Raw genomic sequence first — 18,854 nt, 5'->3', positions numbered from 1 at the left:
ATTGTGACAACTTACTCCATATAAAAGCATGTCAGTATAAGTTAATTCCCTGGGTGGAAATGGTGGAAGTTACAGTATTTAAAGGGATAGTTCACCCAAAAACATCTCTTACTTACCCTCAAGTTGTTCCAACCATAAGTTTCTATCTTTTTTCTGTCTACATTTTCATTTGTGGGTGAGTTATCCCTTTAATTTTCTTGGTTAAAACAAAACAAACGGAATGATTACATCTGTGCTGTCTATTATTGCAATTCTACTAAAATTTCTACGGGTGGCGCAATTCCTCGGGATGCAGGTTGTCGCCTCTGCTCTGAGAAACGGGTGAACTAAATGTTGATTGACTAATATTAATTCAGAAACGCCCTATTCGGTATTTATTTAGCACAGACGTTATTTCTGTGATGTACGAATCAACTTGAACTTGATGGAAATATCCAGGTTCTTGTCGTGCGCTGAAGTATCTCGAGGTGAGTGAAGTGAACAACCAGTGTATTAATTATGCAAACTGGTTTTTTTTATTTGGTGTCATTTCCCTCTCCATTGAGAAGAAGAAAAAAAGATCCTTACATGTAAGTTATATGTTTTTCACCACTGTTTTCAAACATCGTTTCAGTAATTAACTCAATAAAACTTGAGTTACAGTTGTAATAGCAGATTTACATTAAGTGGCATCATGCTTATTGGCACATCCGGTCTTCATTGGCATGTGACTAACTGACATTTTCGCGACACACTGACATGACAGCTGACTGACACCGAGTCGCGGAACATGTCGCCGTGTGTAACTTGTGACACCTCCAGTAGTGACTGACAGATGAATCGAGCAGCTATTCTGACGCAATTGTGTCACAAAATCCTAAATAAACAGCCTAATTTTGTGATATTTTAAATATAGGGCCTATATTAAAGTCAGTAGGCTAATATTTTTCAAACATGTTATTTGTGTCACGTCTATAATTCCCAGCAAACACAAAACGTTGGCACAACGTACCCAACCTAGTTCTAACAACGTTTTAACAACATGGCCAAAAGCTTGCTATAACTACGTTGTGTGTTGAAGGTTGTTACAGCGTTGTCACAATGTTGACATTAAACCACCGTTCAGGGCCATATATGTTGTGCCCTGGTTGTGCCTAAGGTGTCTTGACAACCATTGGACTTTATACTCGTCACTGCCCTGAAGCGCGAAAATCAGCCTTTTTTATAAATTTCATCCGCCCGTTGGGCTCATTGTGTTGTCTCATTCTTCATTTCATTTAGCCTACCTCAGCTAAATAAGATAGCCTACGTAATTATTCAAACACAACCTTCAACTTCATTTTCTAATGTGACTAACGTTAATGTAGCCCCGCTCGCACTGTTTAGTTTTTCATTTGATTTGTCTGCTATTTAGTCTCATTCGTGTCTTTGCTCCTCTGGATTTGTGGATGTTTCCTGATTCCGGTTAACGTTACCGACCTTTATCGCCCGGCTTTCGACTCCTACTGTCGGCCATAGCCATACAAACCTGATATTTGCTTTTTATGTTTTATTTATTATACTTTTGAAATAACAAATCTATCAGATATGGGTCACTATTAACGTTACGCATTAAGAGTCGCGTTAGTTACTAGACCTTTATTTTTGCATGATACTGCACGAAAAAGGAAAACTCTACACCCTTGCCTCATTTCACATAGCCTAGCCTACACGGTTAGCCTATATGAAGATGTAAATTATCCCCGCCTCCACTCACTCACACCAGCTCATTGACGTCGAACACGTTGAAGATCACATGTTGATGTGATTGGTTACAAGGTAGTTTGTGACGTCAGAAACACCAGCGATTCAAAACGCGATTTTGAGACGGTCTTTGGTTCACTGCAGTTTTAAGGAGGAAATACTCAGCAATGGTGTTGACTTATGCTTTAAGACAAACCATGTACAAATTCATATTAAAAACACATAGACATATGCACAGCATTAAAAGCTTAATTTTCACCACAGAGGACCTAAACATCTCCTACAGAGAATTTCCTTTAAACTGATATGGATTCGCACACTATTGACTTGACTTTTCGTAAGTTGCTCTAAAAGGCTGGAAATGCAGGAAACACCAGGCGAGTGTCGGGTTATAGAGAGAGGGAGAGAGAGGTGCGCATGGAGGAGGGGGGAGACCTGTTACTGCTGTGCCAACTGCGCGCTTTCACTGCGCCAAAGCGCACAGATATGTTATCTGCTCGAATCAAGATATCAGTCTCCTGATTCTTTTTTCTTATCAAAGCTTTTTCTTATTTACACAACAACATGATTTAATTTTACTCTTTAGCATGTCTTTAGTATTTATGAAGTCAATCTGCATCCTCTTTTGACATGAGGATCCTGCGTCTCCGTGCGCCTTTTCACTACTCACCGTTTCTAACATTTAACGCGATTGAAATGTTTTGAGAGCAGGGCTGCGAGGATGTGGACGCTACCGAGGACCCGGTTCGCACACTGTAACGACTCGTCGAGCAGCGACGAGAAAGAAATCGCCGTGAACATCGGCGGCGTGCGGCTGGTGCTGTGCGGGGACATTCTGAACCGCTATCCGGACAGCAGGCTCGCCGAACTTGTGAATTGCTCAACTCGGAGTTTTGATATCATTTCATCACTATGCGATGATTATGACCCTGGGAAACGAGAATTCTACTTCGACAGAGACCCTGACTCGTTTAAATGCATCGTAGAAGTGTACTATTTTGGGGAGATACATATGAAGCGCGGAATCTGCCCTATTTGTTTTATTAAAGAGATGGAGTTTTGGAAGATTGATTTGAGCTACTTGGACGAATGCTGCAAGAGTAACTTAAGCGAGAAGGAGGAAGAGTTGGCGGAGATTGCAGACAAGGTGAAACTGATCCTGGATGATTTGTACCCTGACCCTGCCGTGAGCCGCAATGAGAGATGGCAAAAGTTCGTCTGGAAGCTCATGGAGAAACCAGACTCCTCGCTTCCCGCACGCGTAATTGCCGTCGTGTCCTTTCTGTTCATTCTAGTTTCATCTGTGGTGATGTGTCTCGGGACCATACCGGACCTCCAGGTGGAGGATTCCGAAGGGAACCGCATTGAGCATCCGACCCTGGATGCAATCGAGACGGCATGCATCGGCTGGTTCACGGTAGAGTATGTGCTGCGCCTTGCATCGTCCCCTAACAAGCTGCGCTTCGCTCTCTCCTTCATGAATATGATAGACTTCCTGGCCATTCTGCCCTTCTACGTGGTACTGGTTCTCACGTACCTCGGCACGGCCATGATGGAGCTGGCCAACGTGCAGCAGGCGGTCCAGGCTCTTCGCATCATGCGCATTGCGCGGATCTTTAAGCTGGCGCGCCATTCTTCTGGCCTGCAGACGCTTACATACGCGCTCAAAAGGAGCTTCAAGGAGCTGGGTCTGCTCCTTATGTACATGGGAGTGGGCATCTTCGTGTTCTCCGCACTCGGGTACACCATGGAGCAGAGCCACCCGGAGACGTTATTCAGAAGCATCCCGCAGTCCTTCTGGTGGGCCATCATCACCATGACCACTGTCGGCTACGGGGACATCTACCCAAAAACCACTCTGGGTCGGTGCAACGCGGCAATCAGCTTTCTGTGCGGGGTGATCGCCATAGCGCTTCCCATCCACCCCATCATCAATAACTTCGTTATCTATTACAACAAACAGAAGGTACTCGAGACTGCCGCTAAGCACGAGCTGGAACTCATGGAGCTGCGCGCGCTCGAGCTCGCAGTCAAAAGCGCCTCGCGCAGGTCTGACGCGCCCGGGTGCGCGTGGGAAGGTGCCTTGCGCGCATCGCGTAGCGAAACATTCATCCCGCTCCTTTATGGAGCGCACAGAACTGAGAAGGAGCCCGTGAAAAAGAAAAGCCTTACTTAGGATAAAAGTGAAAGAAACTCGGTTTCACGAGAGCTTGTGTTATTATGGTCATTGTGCGCTATAAACTGCTGTGCTGCAACGTGACCGTCAAGCTGCTTGTGTTGTTTTCACTGGACATCAAAAATGAGTTCTTCAAAGTGTTATTTTGTCTTAATTAAATAAAGTGCATGTCAAACTTCATGCGTATGTGTTTCAGATAATTATGGCGCCACTCAAATATTTAGACTTAGATTTAGACATATTAACAAACAAATGCAAATACAATGAGCAACAGGTGTGCAATCAGTCATGCCCTCCTGATGTTACAGTAAAGTAGTAAGTGTTTATAAAAAAAAAAAATCAAGGATTTACAGGACAAACAGCAAATCTGAGGTAAAGTATAATTTCACATATTTTTATCATTTGAGTTGTTAAAGGGTTAATGACTGAACTGAAACCATGAATTGCCAATAAGTAACTGTTTAAAAAAATGAATTCATGCACAATTTTCTTTTTCTTTTTTTCTTCTAATTAGTGTTACCACTCTTCTCAGTAGTGGGGTAGATTTTAGCATCATTACTTGTACTTGACTTAAATTTATTTAAAACCTTAATATTTTGAAATTATTACAATAAAAATATTTTGTATTTTAAAATATAGTTTATTCTTGTGATGGCAAAGCTGAATTTTCAGCATCTTTACTACAGTCTTTAGTGTCACACGATCCTTTAGAAATCATTCTAATATTCAGATTTCGTGCTTGATTATTATAAGTAATTATGATTAGTGCTCAAATAATGCTTAGGTTCTTATTGTTATCAATGTTAAAAACATTTTTAATAACAGTTTTTTTTTTGTTCAATATTTTTGTGGTTACATTCTTGGAATAGAAAGTTCAAAAGAACAGCATTTATTTAAAACAAATATTTTGTTATTACATTATAAATATCTTTATAATAAGCTATGTATTGCTTGTTTTGTGTACAGCGCTTTGAGAAGCTGCTTTTAAAGGTGCTGTATAAAATAAAGTTGATTATTATTATTATTTACTGTCACTTTTGATCAATTTAACATGTCTTTACTGAATAACCCCCCCCCCCCCCCTTTTACGGTTACACAAAATTATGGTTTCCTCAAAAATATTGAGCAGAAAAACATTCTTTTTTTAACTTTGACAATAAGAAAGTTTTCTTGAGCACCAAATCAGCATCTTAGAATGATATATTTCACAATATTACTCCTTTTATTTTTTAGTAATTATTTTGTCCAGTTTGTCTATTTTAATAGTGGTGTTTTTTGTTGTCCAATTCTCAGTTTTATACTTACAAGCAAGTAGACATGACAGACAGATATTCTCAGACATTATACTGGGAGGAAGAGTTACTCAGGTGAATGCGGAGCTACAGGTGAGTCTTACTGTACCTTCCTCAAATTAAATGATACACATAGTCTCTGACTTTCTCTTTGACATTCTCTCTCTCTCTCTCTCTCTCTCTCTCTCTCTCTCTCTCTCTCTCTCTCTCTCTCTCTCTCTCTCATTTGTAATATGCCTAGTGCTTGTTTTAAATCATATATTATGTGTGGTACTAAGGTTCACAAATGGGCCACATTTGTTTTTATTATTTGGCTCACTATGGGAGTTATGAGGCACTGTTTTAGTTTAGTTCTGGCTAAAAAGCAAGCGGGCCAGCAAACACGATAATCTGGGCCACACTTCAGCTGTTTATGTGGGCCAAATCTATGCCAAAGAAAATTTGCTGACTGGGAGGTGAGTCTTACCTTCCTCAAATTAAATAATTTGCATAGTCTCTGACTCTCTCATTCTCTCTTTTACTCTCTATCTCTATATCCTGGTAAGTGCTAAACACAGTTGTAAATGGGGTCCAAAACATTTACGATTACTCATAGCAAATTCAGAGGTTGTCGGAAATGCATTTGACCATTGCATTTGTAACAACATGGTTTTTGTCGATGCATTAGAGTGTCGATCTATTGGCTGCAGTCTCTTGCTCCTAAAGTCAAGTGCACTACTTGTTCAGGTTAGCTTTAAAGCACCATGCTCCTGTGTAAACAGTCAGCACTACAGGTGTCTAAAGAAGTAGGCTGAGATTCTGAAATGTTGCTTTTGCATCTTGCGAGAGATTTACTCTCATCTTTATCCTGATGTCCAATTCCTGACTCAACAATCCAGCACGGAGATAAAAACAAATGAGTCAGAATCCACACAAACATGCTGAAATTCAGCAAAGAGCCACTGGAGGCTAAGAATAGGACCTCTAGCATGATGTGGGCTGGTGTCAGTCATGAGAACCGATACAGAGCGTTTATGGAGGGAATGTGTGTCTGGTTGTTATATAGAGAAGCATTAGAACATGTCTGCACGGCAGGGGGTTCTCACATACACCCTGGAAACGCTCAGACAAGATGGCTACTCTACAAGCGTGATGAGATAGCTGACATGGTTTAGATTCACAGCGTGAGGAGTATGTTCTGTGTGGGTTTGTGTGAATAGTTTGAAGGTTTCTAACGGAGAGTGTACATTTATCTTAGCCCCTGTAGTGTGTACTTCTTTTGTATAACAGTTTTAAGTGTTCCTGAAAGTTTATATTGAATTTTGTTGAGGAATAAATGTAGGGGTTTAAAACTTTGAAGCTTTCACATTGAGTTTAGTCCACCTGTGCTGTTCTCTGATTCGTTGTTCTCCTGTTTTATTCCACCAATCAGCTCTCTTGGGCCCCCATCACCATGGGAACTTAGAGTCCTCAGAACATCAATGCCAATTAACAGGATCTAAACGAAGATCAGCCGTAATAATGCCACCAAATTTCGTTTCCATCTGCAATTGTTATGTGTGCTGTTCTGCTATTGAGAATAAGCGGTAGAGTGTATTTCCCTAAGTCTGTGTGAAATCAACTCTGATTCTACCAATCAGCTTGAATTTCCTATATTCTCTCTAGAGTATTAATAGAAAATGTTATGGAAATGTATTGATCATAAGGTGTGGAAATCTATTTGCGGCTATTATTAAAAATTGCTTGGTCACAAATGTACATTTCTTAAGTTTTCTGGAATATTGCAGTATTTATTATAAAATATTTATTTGTGCACATCGTTATCTTTTTTTTAAATGTGTGTGCCCTCATAATCTTTCATCAAAATATCTCTCCTCTCTTCTCATACTACAATTAAGAGTGTGAGTAAGACTCTCTCTGCGTGTGATTTATATTTACAAGCATATGGCTGAAGCTACATGTCTTGTACGTGTGCATGCGCCTTACACATCTCAGCTGTGCATTGGACCATGTGATTGAGTTATTTTCCCGGCAGACACATTCACACATTATTCTCATAGTGTTTACATACTTTATAGCTGAATATTACACTTTCCAGATAATGCTAACATTGTGTGCTACATGTTCACAGCATGTTGATTACCGTATAAGAAAGTTACTTCCTCATGACTGTGCACAGGTTAGAAGCGTGAAGTGTGTTTGTGAAAGAGAGACAGAAAAGTGGATTCACTCAATAAGTGTGTAATAACTCTCTACAGGCTGACAGCAGCAACCTCACACACTTAAATTTCATTTTGTTTTTCAATTTAAGAAATGTATGGCTATTTAAAGGCATTTTGGATATTTTTGTAAAAAATAAATTTTGTCCTGTCAAATTTATTAATCGCGATTAATCACATCTAACAAAAGTTTGTAAATATATAATATGTATGTATGTGTATATACAGTGTGTGTGTTTGTGTGTGTGTATATATATATATTTTATATATATATATATATATATATATATATATATATATATATATATATATATATATATATATATATATATCATATATCATTTGTCATTTGTCATATATATATATATATATATATATATATATATATACACACACACATTTACAAACGTTTATGTTAGAAGTGATTAATCACGATTAATCGATTTGACAGCACTATAATTTTTATAATCGTTCATATTTTGTATGTTTTGCTCACATAATAATTTATATTTTATAATAATATATTTTCTCACATAATGCTTACCTTTAGCTCAGTATATATTTTTCGTTCAGTCACAGCAGAGTATCAAAGTGTTTTTGTCAAAGGCTCCAAGATAATAATGCTCTGCTAAAACTTCCGTTCCTTTAAGTTAATGTCACTGCTGAAAAAATGCAATGCAATTTAGTCATTCTGTCCATTCTGTGATCCTCCGGCAGCGTAACTGCCATTATGTGACTCAAGTGTTTTTTGACATTTAGACATCCAATTCTGTGTACTCTCAAGCACTTAATGGCATTTAATGTGTCGCTAAAAATAAAACTCAGCGTGTTTTGGAATTATGCTGGATAAAGTAAAAAAATTCCAGCATAGATGTCGGTATGTAATTAGCAATGAAGTTTCTGGAATTGATTCTCAGAATTCTGTGATAATGAGAAGTCGTTAAGAGAGTTAAAATGCTCTTAGTTTCTTGGGGGAAAACATCCGTCTGTCCATTCTCCATAAGTTTTATTTGGTTTCTTCAGTCTCATATGAGAGAAAAAGTGAGATCTCTTTTACCTCCATCTTCTAGACTGCATTCAAAAGTGGAAGGTTTGTGTGACCAGACTTCAGTTCAGCCTCACTCACGCTTGTCCTCGCTGCAAAGGTGACATTAGGAGCACAGCTGGCTGTTTTGTGATATAGAGCTTGGCTGAATGTGTGTGTTTTAGTGTAAAATGTATTGTCTGATTGTTAGTGTTCATTTGTAAGCACTGATCATGTTCTGCCAGCAGCCGCCAGCTCACGCCTACAGTTCGGCTGCTCGTTAGGGTTCTAACAGCAAAAATAATTAGTCCAAAACTCTGGCAATTCCAGTCCGAGATAATTACTCAAACACGGCACAGTCCTTCACACAGACAGAACAACTTGACCTTTTACTTCAAAGAGCACAAGAGAGAAACGAGTAATGATTGTCTCTTATGAGATGCTTTTTTATGCTTTTTCACATTGTGCTCTCAACCACCTCACCCATTAAGGAAATTATTGGATGAATGGAGGAAAAGATTTTCTTTAGCATAGTTCCTGTTTCTCCTGTGTTGTGTATATTTCTGCATCGTGTCAGATCTGTGCCCAGGAGAGAGGGCAGGCTCTCCTCAGGGGCATTATGGGTATTGTCACTTAATCTACTGTCTATCTGAATATGGTGCGGAAGATGTGTGTAGGGTCAGGTTTTGCCATCATCGTGGGGACCAAATGTGCCCAAAAGGATAGTACAACCTGTGATCACCTGCATGGTGGGGAATGTCTAATGGTCCCTATCAGGAAAATGACTTAACGAAGCATAATGTCTTTAAGGGATAGTTCTCAGAGAAAGGACAATTCTGTCATCATTTACACTTCCTTGTGTCCTTTAGAACTGTTTTTTTTCTTCTTCCATAGACCACAAAAGGAAATATTTTCAGTTTCATTCTCATCTTTTCTGTATAATGAAAGTGATTGGTGACCAGGTGTCAAACTCGAAACACTTCAAAACACTCACAAAATTATCATGGGCATTGGCGCACTAAACGTGCAACTTCTTTCCTATCCTCTTTAAGTTCATCCCAAATATGAGCTTCAGTGGAAGACCGGCATGACTTATCACAATTCAAGTGTTTGGGATCGTTATCATGTTGGAAAATGCATTTAATCTCCAAACAGATCCTCCGTACTTGACTGTATTGTGTTCAGCAGGATTGAAACGAAGTGGCAGCTTTGTAGATCCTCCCAAAACCTGCAGTAGACATGCGTCCCCAATACCATTATGTTTCCCCTGCCGTGCTTAATGGCGTCACGCATGCATTTGATATTAGAACGCTACAGTCATCTACTACTAACATACCTGAAAAGGTTGTTAAGTTTTGATTGTCGGACTGCAAAATGCGGCTCAAATCTTCTATATTCCAGTCATATGTTCTTTGGCAAATGCAAGTTGTTGTTTTTTGCAGTAGATAAAAGTAATAAATGGTTTCTTTTCTGGTGATCCACTTCCCAATCCAGCCTCTTATTGCCATTGGCTATAATTGGAAGTTGGAGGTCTCATCCAGGTGTTTTGTGGTCCCACATCCTCCTGTCAAAATGCTGACTATTCTTCCTTGACCAGCAACAGTGCTTTACATTCTACATGGTAGTGGGGCCACTGTGCTTTGAAATAATATGGGGACATTGTGACCATGCACATTAGCAACATCCAAAATCCACATTTATCCACCGTATAAACTCAGCAAAAAAGATTTTGATTTTAACGCAGATGAAAACAAGGCTGTAAGAAATAGACATACAGTCTTTACAATGGCACGCACTGTAAAAAGGTCTTAGATCATGTACCGGTAATTTTTACAACTCGCAACTGTTTTATGGAGTTTTTGTCTACTGAAAGTTTTCTTTCCCGGAAAGACGTTACGTCAGCTAAACAATCAGATTGTTGTTAAAACAACAGTGCAATCCATTAAAAGGCAATGTATTCTATCCCTAACAGCATCGTTTTCATTCTTGTCAAAAATTAAAGATGGCGCTATGCTACCCTGACTAAGGTCTATCATTTGGTTCACTTAAACACCGGCCATTTTGTACAATCGACTACAAGCTTTCATTCAGATCTGCCTCTGATCAGCCACACAACTGATGAATTGAACCAAATCTCCACCCTAAATTGTTTTCTTTGACAAACCACTTCACTTTGTTGTTGTTTTTTAAAGAAAGGATCTGTTGCTACTTTAGTACCAACTTTAATATTAAAACTTTTAATTTCACTACCTTTAATGAAAATACAAAATACAAAAAAAAAATTCTGTGAGGGAGAGGCTTTGGGTTAAGCAATAGAAAATATAATTAGCTCAGCTTAAAAACAGTTCAAGTCAAAGCTGTGTGTGTGTGTGTGTGTGTGTGTGTGTGTGTGCGTGTGTGTGTGTGTGTGTGTGTGTGTGTGTGTGTAGCAGAGAGAACTGAATACATGCTAGATGGAGGTATGTGTGGGCTGTGAGAAAAACAGTCAGAAGGTTCAACTCATTGATTTATTGACTGATTCCTGGACAGACAGACAAAGAATAATGTTGGTGTTTGTTGACAAAGCCTGGATAGTGAGCAACAGAAGACTGACAATGAGGAAAAAAAATCATTATTTATCTTAATTTAATCTGGTATGTCTAAAAAGAGGCAGGAGATCAAGTATTATACAGATGGACAGAACAATGAATAACCGATCACTTTAATTAACCTGTTTAGTGGTGCAGGAAGTGAGACTGTTGGGGGAACGATTGAAAGTCGCATTTAATTAGTCCCAAAGACTGTGTGATTACTTGCTTCAGTACTCAGCTGACAAGAAGTGTCAGTGAATAATCGTGAAATACTGATACCGTACTCTTCTGGCATCTTGTTCTGAATGGGGATTCATAGAGAAAGGAAAAAAGACAGAGGATTCACATTGAGATCAATGATAAGTTTTGAACAGCTTGCAGGTGTCTTATAGACTGCCTAGACTTGGCAGGGCATGAAATAGCAGTGCAGCGTTCAGTATGAATACAGACACAGGGATGCTGAGCACTGCGAAGATGCTGCTGGTTTTGGAAATGCAAACAGTAGGCGGGACTTAGAGCGAGTGGCAAGGTGGATGTGGCACATCTGTCAATTATAATAATGTATAGGGGTCTTGTTTAAAAAGGTTCAGGGCTGATTGATGCAATTGCATACATAATGGATCTTTTTTTCCCTGTATGCATCTCTGTCCACACTAAAGACCATGAATCCAGGATGATCAATACAGTCCGACATGTTCCTCAATTTAGGCATGCGCTGGCACGTAATGCACTCGTGTTTCTGCACTCGTAACCTGCCATCTGGATCATTAATTATTTCTTTGTAGTGAGAAAATACTGAAAATCATTATTTCAGTTAGTTGATTTTGAATGCTAATTTAATGTATTTTAATTGGTCTTTGGAGTCTTGTTGTACTGTATATAGTAAGTTCATGTTAATACACTTTTTATGTACTTGTGTAGTAGACTAGAGGGTGAAAAGCATAATCTATATCGCAGCAGATTCATCTATAGTTGAATGTATCCGTGCTGGACCATGTTTAAGTGTTACAATGTTGGATGTTCTCTGAGCCTCTGCTCTACTCGAGTCTGAGTGGAGTGGCTTCCCATAATCCCTTTCCAGATTGAGATCCGCATCTTTGTCCTTTTTTAAAGATTACACTTGTGTGTTGATTCTGAGTGGAGAGAGAGTGATTGATGGTGAACTGCTTGTTGAGAGTTTAAAAAAAATGTTTGTGAAAAAGGAACATTTTGAGTTTGATGTTATCCAGGGACTAAAAAACTGTCACCTTTACCAGCCAAATACAAACAATCCCATGCTCTGTTATCTAGTTCATTTACAGGTAGGCTATATAGATTTTGACAGTTTTGATATGTCTGAAATCATATTTTTACACTACTGTGCAGTGTGCACGATTGTGGTCTGTAAGATCTTAAAAGTAAGTAAAATGATTAATTTCTTCTGAAAAAAGTTCTTACTACCCCAAACGTTTGAAAGGTAGTGTATGTTACACAATTAGATTGTACAACAAACAATACATCTGAGAAATACATAATGGAATGTGATCATAGCAACATGTTTTAAAATTTGACATTTGACAGAATGTGGCCACCGTGGTATGAATGGGTTGGTGTGACAATGTTAGAACCTTTTTTCCCGGGTTGTGTGTTTACCTTGTAGCTAAATTTAGCATTGACATCTGACCCGCAAAACTCCAGATTGAAGGTTTCCTTAGATAAAATGTATGCTACTGTTTAAAAAGAAAGAAAATTAACACTTTTATTCAGCATGGACATATTAACCCTTAAATGCGTGAATGTCTCGCCAATCATTAGCGATCCAGATCTATAATAAGGATGGATCTCTACCTGCCGCTATAATATTGTAGTGTTCTCAGACAAGGACGAGGCTATTTTAATAACCAGGGGTGTTTATAAGAGGCTGTTTATTAGAGGGCCACAGCCCACACCCGCACGCCAACCGCACTTGAACCAGCGAGGCACTCTATCTGACTCTTCTCTCTGGGGTTCCCCTCACAACTCCCCAGGTGGAGCATTTTTGAACATCCAATCACACCAAATGAATAAAGTACAACATTAACATTAAATGCATCCTTATTTGTAGCATAACAGCATAATAAACACATTATAATATATAACTCTCCTCATATTAGAGTAACAATGACAGAAGAGTAAAATATAGCATATTTTGTTACTTTTTGGAGCTTAGAAGGGTTTTAGTTTGAGCAGATGTTTTATACCATCATCACTCAGAGCTCATTTCCCAGTACACAAATTCACCATCTCAAACATATTCTCAAAACTATAGTTTTCAACATCTTCAAAATCAATACTTTGATCGCTGACAGCTTCTTCACGAGATCCACCATCTGAAGTGATAGTGACAGTAATATTTGATTGCGTTCAGTATTTTCTCTGCAGTAAATCACTGAGCCATGTCAAGTTTGGCTGATGATACTTCCTAATCTTTTGTTTTCTGCCTGTGGTAACATGAGTTAAACGTCACTTCATCATTGTGTATCAGACATTGCTACCTTATGGAATAAATGTGAATTGCACATATTCAGTCATGAAATGATTCAATATATAAATACTTCAAAATATACTGACACTTACACAGCTCAGGTCATTAGTGACCCTATACAAATTTTAAAAAAAATAAATGGGAAAACGGGCATTCTTTTATATACTGTATATATATATAATCTGGTTATATGGTTTATAATGAATTGATTGAAGAATACTAGAAATTATTGAGGAGGGTATAGTGAATGGCATCCAGGGTCACTAAATAGCCTACCTGAGGTATGTTTTTATAGGTTATATTGATCAAAAGTGACTATTAAAATTAAAATACTTTAAAATAAAAAATAAAGTATTCAAAAAATACTCTTCTTTTGTACTTTCAATGCATCAAAAATACCTTGGTTTTTGAAGCAGCACAAATGTTTTTAGCTTTTATAATAATAATAAATGTTTCTTGAGCAGCAAATCAGCATATTAGAATGATTTCTGAAGGATCGTGTGACACTGAAGACTGGAGTAATGATGCTGAAAATTCAGCTTTGTCATCACAGGAATAAATGACATTTTATAATATATCACAATACTAAACATTTATTTTTAAATTGCAATATTTTTTTCATAACATTACTGTTTTGCTGTATTTTTGACCAAATAAATGCAGCCTTAGCGAGCATGAGAGAGTTCTTTCAAAAACATTACAAATATGTACCGACCCCAAACTCTTGAACAGTGATGTGTATTCCTCCACCTCAAAGCTGTTGCACAGTCCCTTTTTCTCTGGGTGTTCATGTCATAAATTTGTCATCTTCCATTATCATTCTTTTCTCTAAAGCTTCCATTCATGTATGGATTCTAAAGTGTGCAGATCCATTTCTGTTTGCTCACTGAATAATTCCCTTTTGGGAGCAACAATGCCTCTGGAGTTGGTGTCTCCTGCACTGTAAAAAGTCGCTCAGTGCTATTGTCCATGAGACTTATTTTTTTTAACTATATTTATTCCATTAAATTAATTTATTTGTATTTCTTTGTTTTTTTGAGTTATTGATAAGTAAAAAGTGTGAATATTTTCGTAACTTAATATTTTCTATAATAAAATTAGGTTCATTGGACTTCACCATAAATTGATTTTACAAAACTCATTTTAAAAGTTTATATCAGACGTAAAAAAACGACCCCGCCCACCTGGAGTATGGGGAGGCTGCAGACCTGGAGCCGGTAGATATACGACCCAAACAGTTTTACGCCCCTGGCAGTTTTACGCCCCTGTTGTTCCTGATGCGTCCAGTAGGGGGAGACTGTCCAGCGACACGAATTGAGGTATGTTTTAATCTTTTTTTTAAATTAATTTATTTATTTATTTTGTATTGCAAATGAAAGGATACAGACATTAACAGTGAGAAGAGAGAAAAAAAAACAAGGGGGGTATACGGACATCAAAAGAGATTGAATTAGGCTACACAAATCAATACAATATTACATTTTGTCAATAAAAAATGAAAGGTTCTTTACAACAGACTCAAGGATATTATTTGTTTTAGAAACCTTTGAGTTTAAAGGTTTTGACATTGGATGGTTCTGTCTTTATGCATGAAACTTGCCCAGAATTTACCAAAAAGTTCAGGACGATCTGGCTTAAATTTATCTTACCACGTATGTAGGACACTGTTTTGTAGCTGTATGACGACCAATAGAGAATAGTACAGCAGATATTAAATCGAGGATCCATATGATTACTAGGTAGTACTGTAAGTCTAATGGTCTAAATATGGTTAATATCTAAATGTAACTTTATATAAATTCACAACAACATATTTTTACTTAGTCTCCATATAAAAACATACGGTGAATAGGCCTATAACTGCAGTAGGTCATATCATTACTTGTCATAACACGTAGTTGATCCAACTATGTGTATTTTTAATTTTTCAATTCACAAAAACAAAAGTCTTCTGTAGGCTGAGTGAAGAGTGAAAACCGACTGAATATCTGCATCTATTTTTCTATTTTAATCCGTGCAGATCTACACTGTAGCGTTTATATTTAAATGAACAAAAAACACAAAATTGTCAAGTCTATGGACGGGTTATTAATGTGTTAGCGTCGATTTAATGATGTTATTTCGCAGTATATCTCCCTACTGGACGCATCAGGAACAACAGGGGCGTAAAACTGCCAGGGGCGTAAAACTGTTTGGGTCCTATATCTACCGGCTCCAGGTCTGCAGCCTCCCCATATAGCCCACCTGCAGCAACGGAAAGTTCAAGCCAGCTGGCAAATCCTTCACTCTCGTTCCAGGACAGAAGCTTATTCGAACACTGAGCCATGTAAGTAACTTTTTGTATTTTTAAAGTTAGATGTTAGCCTAATTAACGTGTTTATGTTGTACAATCTGCAAAACCATTGCTCTGTTTCTTACAAACTTTTGCGACCGTCGGTCGCCATTTTTAATGTGCTCTCAAACAGCTCGAAAGTAGCAGCTAACTTGAGCCACATAATGTTAACGTTAACTGTTAGTGTATAAATCGATGTGTGTGCGTTGTATAAGTAATGTTGTCTTTGTGTGATAGTTTAATTTGTCAAATGTGTTTGTAAGTTTGCCAGTGAACTGAGAGTGCAGTGTTAATTTCATTTTTCAAACATTTTTTCACAGACAAAAACGAGACCATAACTAAATTAAAACCTACAAATAATGGCGAATAAAAACGTTAATGTTAGGGAGAGACTATTAGGGAAGAGATCCATTCAGAACTGATTTGCGTTTGTGGTAGATGCGTATGTTAGGCCTACATTTTGTAACGTAGCCTACTGATTTACCTGACTGAACAGGAGTTGGCATGCGCTTGATGCATGTCAATCGTTCAAAAATGTAAACGTCTGGGAGAAAGAGAAGAGCAGAAATATAGATCTGAATAAGAGTGACGACGCAAAAGAGGTTTTCCTGTGCGCTCACGTGCAGCCCTGCATATAGACAGCTAACGTTATACAGCCCGCGAGGACTGAATTTAACTCTTTCATGTCTGAATGGATTAAAAACACACAACATTATTTCTTAGTGTATACTTCACTTAATATTATTCAAACAACATAATAAAAATAGAAAAGCATTCATTGCTTTTTAATAGCTTTTATAAGGATTACTTGTATTTAGTTTATACAAATATGTCTGCTTGAAAGAATAAAGAATCATGTATGTTAGTTAAAGACTGAATAATCATTAATACTGTTCTACTTTAGAAGTGTTTTTTTAAAGATATAATTTTGTCACAATGCTAAATCTGTGTCTGTATTGCATGGTCAAACTTAAAATAAATATTCATATTAATAGGTTGATAGATTATCTACAGGAATATTATGGGTTTGTAAATAAAAACATTTTAGAAATTTTTTTTAGATTAATGCATTACAATTTAACTAAATTAGTTGAACTAAAGCTTATCTTGTTCAGAAGGCTAATCTTCACTTGTATTTTAAGTTTTTTTTTTTAAAAGGGCTTGCATTATAGTTGTATGACTAATATTTGTTTTTTCTTTTCCCTCTTAACAGATGGGATGGCCCTGTAAATTGTGCCGTACTGTGGTACAAAGAAAGAGGGACATTTTTAAACATTATAGACTGCGTCATGGGACCTTTGGACACAGCCATTCCTTGCCTTGTATTCATATAGATTGCCCATGTTCTTTTAAATCCTGGAGTTCCTTCCGCTTTCACCTCTCAAGATACCATCCAGAAGCTAAATCCCACAATTCACCAGAAGTAAGTCTTTCATTTACCTGTCCTCTGTGTCAAAACCCTGGATATCACAATGAAAAGGAGTGAATTTATCAACAAAAATAATTTATTCATTTTTGTTCTGTTAACTAGGACCCAAGTGCCACTGCTGTAAAAAAGAGAGATGTCACTCTGAGATGCCTCTTTGAATATATGGGAGAGAGTGCACAGGAGCTCATCTCTGATTACTGTGTAAGTATTGGCTCAGTCTGGTGAACAGGTTTAAATTGTGCTGACTGTTAATGTAAACTAACTGAACCAACATTTGGCTGGTAATGGTAGAGTATTTGTTTTTCATAAACAAATCAGATTGTCTTATATATATTTGTTTTATCTCAAAGGGGGCTGTAGAGACAACTGTTCATGATGACCTGAAAATGAAAAATTTCAGCATTTATGTCTGCCGTGAGCCAGATGCAGTAGGAATCATCCTTGAGGGAATTCCAGTCCTTTCTAATCTCGGAAATCTGGCCAGAGCATGCTGCTTACTGCTTGGGTTGACATATGCCCTTAATCTCGAGTTTCCACCGAAGCTTTGCAAAACATTTGAGGTGTTCCAAAGACTTTTCGTGGGACTTGACACACTGCGCCCAAAACCAAGCCCAAAGTTCATGACTTTGAAAAATAAAGTGAAAATGTTCTTTCAAAACTGGTCAGTTGGTGGGATCAGTGGAATATTTGAGTAAAAATGTTTCTAAAATAACAAACTATGTGAAGGTGTCATGTTATTGTATAATGCTAAGTTGTACTGTAGGTCAGATGCTCATGCTTGTGACCTGTAAAGTAAGTTAGTGTTAAAATGTTTATATATTATTATATTTAAAATATGTACACACTACTGTGAAGGTGTTTTACAAAACAGCAGTTCATGATTGTTTTAATGCATGAGTACAGATGTTACTTTATACTGTCCAGCTAATTTCAACTGTTTAGAAATATTAAACTGTTTTAATATGTACACCGTAAAAACACTGAAGCACTTTATTGGCTGATTCAGATGTTACTGATTGTTTACATTGTGCAGCTAATTGGTACTGTTAATAAATGTTGAAAATTAACAGTCTGAACTAATTATTTGGGTTTACACTTTCAAAACCAAGAGCAAATTGGTTAAAACTAATAAAACAGAAGACATTAACAAGTATTTTTTCATTTAAATTTTACCTAATTTAATTAAGTCTGTATAAAATGCAGATCTGTTTTTTTACTTTGATTGTACTTAATTTATTGGCTTTTTCTTAAAATGCTACTTAATAATATGTTTTTTTATTAATTCGAAAATATTAGGTTGTCCTTACTCAAAATATCAGTTAGTTCAATAAACTTACAAAAAGTAGTTGGAAAATGTTGTCTTAATTTTATTGAGTTAGATTCAAGTAACAGTTTTAACAGTGTGTGATTTTATATTATTTTTTTATGTGCTGGAATGGACTGAGACGGATTTGCTTAATCATAAGCCTAGACAAGTATTTGAGTGGCCTCTGAATTGTTGACCTCATCCATCTCTCTATTCTGTCATTTATATTGCTTCTTATGTGTGATTCATTTGTGTGATCCGTAAATGCGCTAAAGGACAGAAGGGGCACATATGCGTTAGTC

The 18,854-nt window shown here is 37.3% G+C and overlaps 1 protein-coding gene and 2 long non-coding RNA genes across 3 annotated transcripts; all 3 read left to right on the top strand.

Annotated features, from left to right (window-relative positions):
• The first annotated feature begins 363 nt into the window (after window positions 1–363).
• LOC307010790 lies at window positions 364–6,748 on the top strand. The gene is made up of 4 exons (XR_013800272.1): window positions 364–467; window positions 5,192–5,283; window positions 5,542–5,645; window positions 6,602–6,748. It is a non-coding gene; the product is annotated as an uncharacterized lncRNA (long non-coding RNA).
• On the top strand, window positions 2,224–3,966 carry kcnf1b (potassium voltage-gated channel, subfamily F, member 1b). The gene has a single exon (XM_079635314.1). It carries the CDS (start codon window positions 2,444–2,446, stop codon window positions 3,896–3,898), a length of 1,455 nt encoding a protein of 484 aa, XP_079491440.1. The 5' UTR covers window positions 2,224–2,443; the 3' UTR covers window positions 3,899–3,966.
• An 8,935-nt stretch (window positions 6,749–15,683) lies between the features above and the next one.
• Window positions 15,684–18,583, top strand: LOC307010600. Its single transcript, XR_013800222.1, has 4 exons — window positions 15,684–15,811; window positions 17,031–17,240; window positions 17,349–17,447; window positions 17,597–18,583. It is a non-coding gene; the product is annotated as an uncharacterized lncRNA (long non-coding RNA).
• Window positions 18,584–18,854: the final 271 nt, after the last annotated feature.

This window comes from Phoxinus phoxinus (genome assembly GCF_949152265.1).
Source record: "Phoxinus phoxinus genome assembly, chromosome: 14".
In the NCBI taxonomy this organism is placed as follows: domain Eukaryota; kingdom Metazoa; phylum Chordata; class Actinopteri; order Cypriniformes; family Leuciscidae; genus Phoxinus; species Phoxinus phoxinus.
Note: the sequence above shows the minus strand (reverse complement) of the source record. Positions and strands in the feature narration are given on the sequence as shown.

Coding starts and splice junctions, on each gene's coding strand:
- kcnf1b (XM_079635314.1), top strand. CDS start 2,444: ATGTGGACGCTACCGAGGACCCGGTTCGCACACTGTAACGACTCGTCG.